This window comes from Alligator sinensis, unplaced genomic scaffold (genome assembly GCF_000455745.1).
Source record: "Alligator sinensis unplaced genomic scaffold, ASM45574v1 scaffold235_1, whole genome shotgun sequence".
Classification (NCBI taxonomy): Eukaryota; Metazoa; Chordata; order Crocodylia; family Alligatoridae; genus Alligator; species Alligator sinensis.
The window spans coordinates 2,620,384-2,630,639 of NW_005842042.1; the positions used below are offsets into that span (position 1 = coordinate 2,620,384).

The window sequence follows — 10,256 nt, forward strand, 5'->3', positions numbered from 1 at the left end:
GCCTGGGCTGGGATGATGTAGCTGGAGATGGTCCTGCTTTGAGCAGGGGGTTGCACTGGATGTTGGGAGTCCAAGAAGAGTGGTCGTTCCCGAAGGAGACGATCCTCCAAGCTCAAACGGTGGCAATCCCCACACGGATCAAAGGGGGCAAGAGCGCTCAAAAGCCCCTACGGCTCACCAAAACCATCCAGGAACGTCACAAAGCTAGAAAGGAGGCGTACACCGAATGGAAGGGAGGAGCCATCACCCGGGAGGACTACACCTCCGTTGCTTGGGGTTATAGGGGGACTGTTAGGAAGGCCAAAGCGGAGATGGACTGGGACAATCAAGGATAACAAGAAATCCGTTTTTAAATACAGAGGGGGTGCATGGGCACGTGAAGGGAGCAGGGGGCGGCTGCGGCTTTCCTGCCAGCGATGGAGATGGGTGGGGGACACCCGGGGCTCGGCAGTGTCCGAAACCAGGGCAGCGTGTAAGGCAGAGCATCCTCGCGCTGCACGTGGCATCCGGCCGCCTCATGCCTGCAGAGCTGCATCAGCACAAGCGGCTCCTGTGTTGCCCGGTGGACACAGCTATGCATTTATTAATGGACCCTAATTGTTGTGCATTTACTTTACTACTTGTTTAATGAAGTACTAACTCAATACACAGTAACTAGCGTTACTGCGCAGTAGCGCTGGTGCACATTTTCGTCACACTGACACGCCGCAGCGGGCTATTAGCAGGGATCCTGGTTTTCTCTGAAAAAAAAAAAATCCCCAGGTTTTCGATTAAAAAAAGTAACTGCAAATCCACATTTTTTCCATGCTTTAAATGAAACACCGCTATATATAGGTCTATATAGTGTCATGATGCACCAATATGGATGCACCAATATAGCGGTGTTTCATTTAAAGCATGGGAAAATGTGGATTTGGGGTTACTTTTTTAATATATAGATCTATATATAGTGGTGTTTCATTTGAATCATGGGAAGATGTGGATTTGGGGTGCCTTTTTTAGTCTGAAAATTGGGGATTTTTCTTTTTTTTAATGGGAGAAACCCAGCCCCCCGCTATCCGCACGGCTTCTCACGCAGTGCTCGTGCGGCTGAGCGGGTCGTTGCCCTTTAAGGCCTCCCTGGGCGCCCCCTCCCCCCCGTTGCTAGGACACGCCGGCAGGAGGCTGTTGCTAGGGGCGCCATAGAGTTCCGGAAGCGGGAAGGCCAGAGCGGCATCCGGAAGCGGCTGGTTTGTCCCGGCTCTCGGGCTGGAGGATAATGGCGGCGGGCGCGGGCCCCTGAACCCGCCACCATGTACTCGGCGCTGCCACCGCCGCAGAGACGGGACTTCATTTCAGTGACGCTGAGCCCCGGCGAGGCGGCGGGCGGCTACAACAACAGCAAGGCCTGGCGGCGGCGCTCCTGCTGGAGGGTGAGAGCGGCGCCCCCTGGCGGCCGGGGGCCCGGCCCGGGGGGGTGGGCTCTGCCCTGGGGGCCCAGCACGTTTCCACCTCCCCTGGTCCTGCCTGGGCTGAGCAGGGCAGGGCAGGGCGGGGGGATGCCAGTGACAGCTTGGGGGAGGCACCTGCGACCCGTTACATTTATTACGCAAAGCACGGGCAAATCGCGCAATAGATGTAACCCGGCCCCACACAACAACCACTTGGCAGACCCGTGCGTGACGCTCCAGCTGTCAGAAGGGCCGAGTAGCTGCAATGTGCATGCCTGAGGGGTGCAAGGGCTCCTTCAGCTTTTGTTTGGGGGGTCTCTTCTCCTCCTAGGCAGCCGCCCCCTCCTTGCCAGGGTCTTCCCCGGCAGGAGAGGTTGGGGCCGAGGCTCCAGGCACTGTGCTGATGTGAATTTTCAGCGGGGTAGTTGGAGCTGGCGGTTGGTTGCTTGCAGCAGCCAGGCTCGTCTCCCCACTGGGAGGTGAAGTCTGTGGGGAGCATCGTGGGGCAGAAGAGCAGGTGGGAAACGAAGGGATGTGCCCAGGTGGTGCTTTGTGGCAGGGAGGGGAAGGTTGCCCAGTGCAGAGGCCAACTGCTGCCTTGTCATGTTCTGCCCTGGAAGGTAACTAAAGAGGGGCAGGTTTCAAGATGAGGCTGGTGAAGGGTTTCTGAACTGTACAGAGCCCCATGCAGCTTGCTGAGGATCTCTGTTAGAAGGCAGTTTTTTATTGTGTTCAGGCTTACAGTTTGATAAGACTTCTGCTTGCTGGAAATACCCATCCTTAATTGTAAAAATAGGTAGTATTTCCCAAGGGTAGTTTTGCAGGCGTTGTGCTTCTTGCCTTTTTAGTTCTGCAGTTGGTTTGGTTCCGTTTCACGTGGCTGAAGTTTGGTGGCTGTCTCTGCTTCTTTTTTGTGGTAGCCTGTGTTTCACATAACAGCTTCACAAAAGGGGATTGTTAGTGGCTGGTGCCTTTCTGTCCAGCTTAAGATGCGTCTTTTTATTTTGACCCATCCTCTTTTCATGCACTAATATTTTGTTTCTCCTTTTTTTCCCCCCCCCTTCCATTTTCTTTATTCCTTGCTTCCACTTTGCACGTCCCTCTTGTTGCACCCTGCTGGACAGAAAGGAAGAGACTCTTGGCTCTTTCTCAAATTGACATCTGGGCAGATGCATAGATCAGCCAAAAAAGGTTGCTCTAAAAATCAGCATACTGTAGCTGATGTTCTCTCCAGGAGACTTCGCATGTTGCAATTTCTTACTCTTGATTGACTGGCAGTGAGTGGCCCCAATATTATTTTTGAACATCCTCTGCCATGTTGACATATTACATGCATCCTCCACATCTTCAAAGAAAATAAGTGATGGATGTGCAAAGTAAGAAACAGGATAAAACCTACGCTTGAGTTCTTTCAGAGCAAGGAATACAAAATAATTAGGTGGGTTTATTTGTGACTGTAGGGGGTCTGGTTTTCTCCGTCATGCTAAAAATTCTTCTTCCTCATATTTATTTTCTTTTTTAAAGAAATGGAAGCAGCTGTCTCGACTACAGCGGAGTGTAATTCTCTTCCTGTTTGCCTTCTTGGCAGTCTGTGGAGTCATTTCATATACAAACATGGGGGAACAGTGGAAAAGTATGTGTTCCATAAAGCTCAAGATTTACCTTTATACATGCTATAATAGTTGATAGATTGCATATTCTTAGTTTTTGTAAATAGGTCTTTCTGTTAAACATTGAGCAGAGCTTGTCAAAATTAATCAGATAAGTTAATGTACTATACACTTTAATAGAAGTGTTCAGTTAGAAACAAGCCTCTATCATCTCCTATACCCTGACAGTATAAAATCTTTAAAAAAACAAAACAAACAAAAAACCCAGTTTCACCTCTTCTGGTTCTTTATTGTTTATGGTTGGAAATGTCATTTTGTTTTGGCTAGTTATTCTTGGAGGTTGTGGTCATCCTTAGGACATAGGTGGTTTTTGTTTTTTCTTAAACCAGCAACCCAGACTTCAAGACTGGAGGGTAAGATAATCCTCTCTTCATTGTGTTTATGCAGCAGGGTTGAACTTTTAAGCATTTTTTTGGGATAGGTCCAAATTTGTCTTCAACACTGGCTTTTACTTTTTGCATTGAAGATTAAAAAAAAAATTCAGAACCGTTCCCCTTGTATAACAGAGGTTTGGTAATTTAATGCTTCTGTTTAGGTTTGAAAGACCTGACATTCGGTGTTTTCTTGAATGCAAGTGTGTTGTGTTTTTTTTTTTTTAATGTACTTACCATATAGAGTTAATTCCTTTAGATTTCCAGCTATAATCTAAATTGTTAATTCCTTATGCCCAGTAGTTGTGTACTGAAGTTACTTTATGTGTGTAGGCCTAACAAACAAATCCTCAGAAGATCTGAAGCCAGAACCAGAAATTCCTGGGTTGAAACCAGCAAATCCTGCTGTTTTGCCAGCACCCCAGAAAGCAGATGCCAACCTTGGAGACTACCAAGAGCTTTCCCCTCAGGTATTACAAAGAGAGATTTCTCTTAAATTTACTTGCATTTGTGAGAACTGCAAATAGTGCTAATTTGAGCACAGCAGTAAGAAAAAAAGAAGCTATGGCCAGTTTATAACAATTAGTTCCTGTCCAGAGAACCTTTGGTTTCAGAATAGTATTTCCTAGCTTTAACTTGTATCCTTAAACTTTAAAGACAGTTGCTGTGATTTTTGAAAATTTGTTTTTTGCTCTCTCTGAAAGAGTTGGCCATCTCTTTTACCAAGAACACTGATATCTTGTGAAAGCATTTGGGATATTTAGGAGCAAAGATGTAGCTGGAAACTTTATTTGACCTAATAGGGGCTTTGTTTAGCAGTGATCTTAAATGTGCGGCATGGGTTTTCTAAACCACTGCTGTGCCTAGTAGCACCAGTACTTCAGGTTTTTGTGACCTGGTATTCTAGGTTCCACCTCATTACCTTGATGAATTTGTTTGTGCTTGGAGCACTGGGATTGCAAGGAGTGCAGTCATTTATTTCTGGTAAACTGGAATCGCTTTCAAGAAGGATTGACAGCCAGCTAAAAACAGCAGTAAATCAAGCAGATTCTCTGCAGGATTGTGAAAGTATGAAAAGCCTGCTGGGTTGTGCAGTGTGTGTGTGTGTGTGTGTTAGTTTTCTTTTTCTTTATTTTTTGGATGTCCTTTTAAAGTAACATACAAGCTGACTGTTTTCCAATAAATGCAGTGAAGGAATAATGGGAAAAGGAATGCTGGTTAGTGTGATTGCTCATACACATGAATTTCATGTAATTACTTCTGGGAATTCACAGTTCTCTGTTTTTCTCATGTAGTGGGTGTCTTGTTTTTTTTCTTGCTTTCTGTAAATGTACAGCTGCTATTGAAAGATTCCTGTTATTGACTTGCCTCTGCCTTGTATAAACCCTTAATAACGTGCCTTTGTGTTATAGCTAGCAACACTTATGCTTTGTTAAAGAGTTCATTTAATTTTCACTTTGTTGACAATGCACTGTTAAATACATATCTGCTAATGATATAGATGCAGTAACCATAAGGGATCCTCATGAGAGAGGTTTTTGCCTAAGTCTGTGTATAGTTTTATCAGAGCTAAAATTTGAAATGTGATTGTTGTTTACCTCCCGCACTTCAGCTCAAGATAATATTGCATGGCACGATTTGTAGTGCCGTGGGCTCCATCTCTACATCAAAAATTAGGTTTTCTTCAAGTTGCAAAGTACAGCTCTGGCCTACTTTTGAAATGTAGGCTGGGTATTGGCCACTGTGATAGTATGTTACATGCATCTTGATTTACCTTTGCTTTACTTTCATCCTAGAAACATCCAAAACCTCTTCATGTCCGACGGGGTCCTCCTAATCTGCAGATCAGACCACCACGGAGAGAAGCAAGGCTGCAAACCCAAGATGATGCCGGCAGGGCTAAGGAAGAACCTCACCCTGCTGATAAAGAAGAGAAAACGGAGAAGTCTGTTATTAGGTAGACGTATTTTCAACAAGTGATAGTTTGATGGAGCAGTGTTCTAGGGGTTTTTTTTTGTTTTCTTTTCAGGATATTATGCTAATAAAATTAGTGGATAAAATTATGAGGTATTTTCTTTGTCTGTCTACGATGCTGTTGAATTATGCACGATTCTTTGACCTTCTGTAGTAGCATGATGCTGATTTTTGTCAGAATAATTTGCTTGGTTTGCATGTGTTTGTGGTCTCACTATTTTTGTTAGTTGCAATACAGCAGCATATAAAGGATACCCTCAGAGTTTGGACCCTGCCAAACTAAGCATCATGGAAACACCAAACTGACACAGTGCAGAGAAGGGTTTGCAATCTCTTTGTAGGGTTATTCCAGTTATTCCTTGGAAAATATTGATACCGTGGTGCAGTTATCAGTATCTTTGTTCTGGCCTACACATAAGTCTACCAGGCTAACTATTGTTTAGAGGTCTGACTTTTTTTGTTTGTACCACTAAACCTAGTAAATCCTAGTGTGGATGCAGTTATACTGCTATGGCTTGTTTCTCTTCCTGTATGAAAATGGCTATACTGGTATGAATTGCGTTAGTATTGATGGGACTGTATTTAGACAAAGAGTTTTGTCACTTTAGCTTTACCAATATATTTAAGAGCAGTACAGTTTTTGTTTTTTTTTAGGGTATTAGTGATTTGGTAGTTACTTGATTTGGGATCAGTGATGGATAAGACTTTGTGTTTGATATAAAAAAAATCAGTAGCAGTCAGAGACATGTAGGACATGTTTAAAACTAGGCTTAACTTCCTGAATTTTTTTCTCCATATCTGCTACCACTGGTGCAATTTTGATGGTGGCTTTGTTTGCATATATGTTTTAGTATCCATGTTTTAGCAGTTGGATTATATAAAGCCTCTTAAGGCTGGCTGCAAACGTTATCTGCCGTTAGTGATTACCATTAGAGGAGCTGCAAAAGTGGTAACAACCATAGAGAATTTAACATAGACCAGACTTCAGATGTGTTGTAGGTTTGTAGTATGCTGTAGATCTGTTATGAGTGTGCCTTTAAAAAAAACAACCCATATAAGCTTTGGAGATTCCATAAACTCTGCTCTTTTGGGCTGATAATATACAAATATCTAAAACAGTCATGTCAGTGTTCTTGGCTCTCGGTGTATCTTGCCTTTGAAATGTCGTACCTTCAGGAGCCTGTCTATGTGTAAATCTTTTCCGGACTGACTTCTGCTGTCGCTGTGGTGGGGGAAGCATGTGATTTACTGGGGATCTTGGAAATAAAAACAAGCAGTGTATACTGCTCTTACCTTGTGTTCACGCTTGAGCTCTTAACAGTGCTCATGTGTATGCAGATATTCCAATCTAGAGTGGAGACTTCCCATGGTAATTTCAGTACCAGAAAATAAGAGTTAGGATTATTTCTGAATGACCTGATTTTTCAGACATTTTGTTTGTATGTCTTTCATTCTTTTATGAAATTCCATGACAGTAGAAATTCATCCAGTCCCACAAGCCTTGCCAGGCATTTATTAATCCAATAAAAGATGTATTACTGTTTGCCCTGGAAGAAATCACTGTGTTCAAATAAAAATTAATTAGCTTGCAAGTGACCTTTTACTATTTTTAGCCTTAATCAACATCTCACTTTAGCATCTTGTTTATCAGGCTGTTGTGAAATAAGAAAGAAATAACTTTTGATAGTAGAGATAAGGCTAATTCATTTTAACTTTTATCTCTTATCTAGTTAAATATTTGTATTTGCAGCTGGAGAGGAGCAGTGATAGAACCTGACCAAAGCACTGAACCTCCTTCCAGTAAAATAAAGGAACCAGAAAAACCTTCATCTTTAGAAGGGGAAGACCAGAAAGAGCCAGGTAACACATGAGAAAGCAGCAGCTCTCTAAATTTTAGGAAAATTAGGTTGGATGTTAGGAAAAACTTTCTGACTGTGAGGGTAGCCATAGCAAAGTGCTGGAATAAGTTACCTAAAGAAGAGTCTCCATTCCTGGGCTGGGATGGTTTAAGTCAGGGATGATCCTGCCTTGAGCAGGGGTTGGACAAGATGACCTCATGAGGTCCCTTCTAACCCTGCTTTCCTATGATCTTTTTGCTGACTATAAGGTTTAGGTATTTATATATTCTCATTCACATTCATGTGAACATTGTGCCATCCACTTCCCTACTCTATCTCCTTCTGTTTTTAATGAGCTCTCCTATTTTTAGGTGAGATGGTTTCACTTCCTGCAGGGTAAAGGGGCAGAGAACAAGGAGTGAATAGAGAAGTTGTTTCAGGTTTACCTGAAACTTTCAAGTCCTGCAGAATTCTTGATCTGGCTTGATCTGAGATGCTTGCTTTTTTCAGGGTTTATGTTGTTGACTCAAGTAATGCTGAGAATAGGAACATTCTCATGCACAAATATTGTGAATCAGATGAAGCACCAGTTGTAGTCGCAGCATAACCCACCTGGCTTTAACTGCCAGATCAGATACCAAGAGATTGAATGCTGTGGTTGCAGCCTCTGTGCTATTTGCTACTCCCAAAGTATTCATGTTTCTTTTTGATGGTGTATTTCTCATATACATCTGTACCCTAACCCTGTCCTTGATGGTGCATATAAAGACAGTATAATTTCAGTAGCAAAACCAAACTACAATTGCCTATAAACAGAAAATTGTTTTATTAAAATTGAGTAAATTTAAACTCTGATTAGCCTTAAGGAAAGAACTGCAGATTCCCGTCTTCGAGTCTGCAATGTGTGTGTTTCCCTTCCGTGAAGCTGTTTTGTTAACATTTTCTTCTAGTTTCCTTACTGTGTGCATGCCATGGTGCACAATCTCCTCTCTCCTCTTTGTTTAAACATGGCACATGCCCCACCTCTTGGTTTGATTCTTTTTTTCCTTCCTAAGAAAAATGGAAATGTTGCTGAAGAGAGGCATGATGGCCAACTATCTCTGTTTCATTCGACCCCTCCCCAAAGGAGGAATAGCTATTCAGAATGATGGCTTGAAAAGCACAGTTTCCTTTCCAAGCTACAGTTTAGTGCAGCCTTGGAGACCAGGGGAAAGTGACTTTCTTCATTAATTAATCACAGGCTGTTTGATGATTACTAGGAAATTGGCAGCTGCTGCAACTGTCATTTAATTTGTTTTCCTTTTGCAGCAAAGAATCTGGGAATCTGTTCTCCAAGCTAGTGGGAGGGAGCTCATGTTTATTCCAAAGCTTGGGTTTTCTGCATAATGCCATGCAATGTTTTGCTACCCAGGTGTGTGAGTGCATTTCTATACATGAGGTCTGGTAGCACAGCCTGTTGCTTGATGCTTGCACAAGATAAGACCCAGTTTTGATTTGCTTATAACTCTGCCAGACTTCAGTTCTTTTGGAATGTAACTTTCCATGCCAGGTATCTGTCTTGAAAGAATTTTTAGTGGAAATTTTTAGCCGAAATAGGTCAACCGTTTAAAAAAATCAGCCGAGGGGAAAAATAGGTTGTTTCTGCTCGTATTAGAAGTTTATTTTGCGTAAAGTTTAGGTGCTCTCTCATGCTTTATACTTAAAATTTAGCAAGGGATGACTGCGGTGGAGGTCCTGTGGAAAAAATATGTGATCATGTGACTAAATACTGTGTTCTTAAGCATATGTACAAGGTGGCTAATTTTGGTTTTGGAGGCAACCATAGTTCTGGTATTTCCCACTCTGAGTGTGTGGCTTTGCAACCTCAGTAATGTTTTTCTAATACAATTTTTGAGTAACTATCTTAATGTTGCATTTGGAGAGATGAGATCATTGCATATGCGAAAGCTCTGTATATGTCTCAGCAGGGTGGCAGGACCCCACTATGAAGGACTGTGTTTCAGATAATTGCAGCTTGGGATACTGGGACTTGTATTTGCAGGGATGAGGACTCCTGGTTTCAGGTAGAACTCAGTGGAGAGGGGTCTTGCATAACTGAATAACTCCGGGCTTGTAGGGTTCCTGAGCACGGTATTGTTTTCCATTCACAGTGCCCATAAATGAACGTCAGATGGCTGTGATAGAAGCATTCCGCCATGCGTGGAAAGGATACAAAGAGTTTGCTTGGGGACATGATGAGCTGAAGCCTTTGTCCAAATCCTACAGTGAGTGGTTTGGGCTTGGACTTACGCTAATTGATGCCTTGGATACCATGTGGATTTTAGGCTTAAAAGAAGGTAAATTTTCTCTTTCCTGTGCTGTTTTTCTCTCGCATCAGTATTTGGTTCTAACAATTTCTGTTAAGGCAAGGGATCATTTTATGTTTGGTGGGTAAAACGCATGATGATTTATCCCAATAGGTTTTCTGGGATACGCTGGGGCCTTCAGTAATATGTTCGATGCTCAGAGCTTCTCAACGGTGACAGTTTATTATGAACTTTCATGAAAGTTCAGTTTATTATGAGCCTTTCTTTGGCTAGGCGAAGTTCATATTGTGTGAGAGGTAAAATCTCAAAACAGATATGCCTTTAAGGGATACTTAAAGATTTTCCTTCCAGACGGACCTGGTAGATGGTAAGTACATGTGGAATAATTTTACTTGCTTTGTTTGTTTTAAGAACTAGGTATTTCTCCTAGAAATTGAGGAGTGGATTATTAGACCTGCCAGCTTCCTTTGTTCCAAACTAGCAGCTAACACCCAGCATAGTGCTATGGACACCATGGTGCTAGAGAGACCTTTCTTGCTGCCAGCATGAGGTTCCATAAACTTAGCCTGAGAGATCTCTTAATTTGAATATCGTCACCTATAAGGAAGATATTCCACATTTGGAACTTAGAAATTCTGTTTCATGTATCAGTGCTGTATTGGTTCAG

At 42.6% G+C, this 10,256-nt stretch overlaps 1 protein-coding gene across 3 annotated transcripts in view; it reads left to right on the forward strand.

Moving 5' to 3' along the window:
• The first annotated feature begins 1,196 nt into the window (after window positions 1-1,196).
• The window catches only part of MAN1B1 (mannosidase alpha class 1B member 1), a 24,878-nt gene continuing 15,818 nt past the window's right edge, over window positions 1,197-10,256 (forward strand). The window contains exons 1-7 of one of the 3 annotated variants that reach the window (XM_025203065.1): window positions 1,279-1,412; window positions 2,559-2,868; window positions 2,955-3,063; window positions 3,805-3,941; window positions 5,268-5,428; window positions 7,196-7,305; window positions 9,434-9,619. In XM_025203065.1, the coding sequence (XP_025058850.1) occupies window positions 3,045-3,063; window positions 3,805-3,941; window positions 5,268-5,428; window positions 7,196-7,305; window positions 9,434-9,619 (613 nt within the window). In that variant the 5' untranslated portion in view covers window positions 1,279-1,412; window positions 2,559-2,868; window positions 2,955-3,044. Of the gene's footprint in view, window positions 1,413-2,558; window positions 2,869-2,954; window positions 3,064-3,804; window positions 3,942-5,267; window positions 5,429-7,195; window positions 7,306-9,433; window positions 9,620-10,256 lie in introns of all 3 variants that reach the window. The other 2 variants (XM_006022704.3, XM_025203066.1) reach the window with 2 other exon arrangements.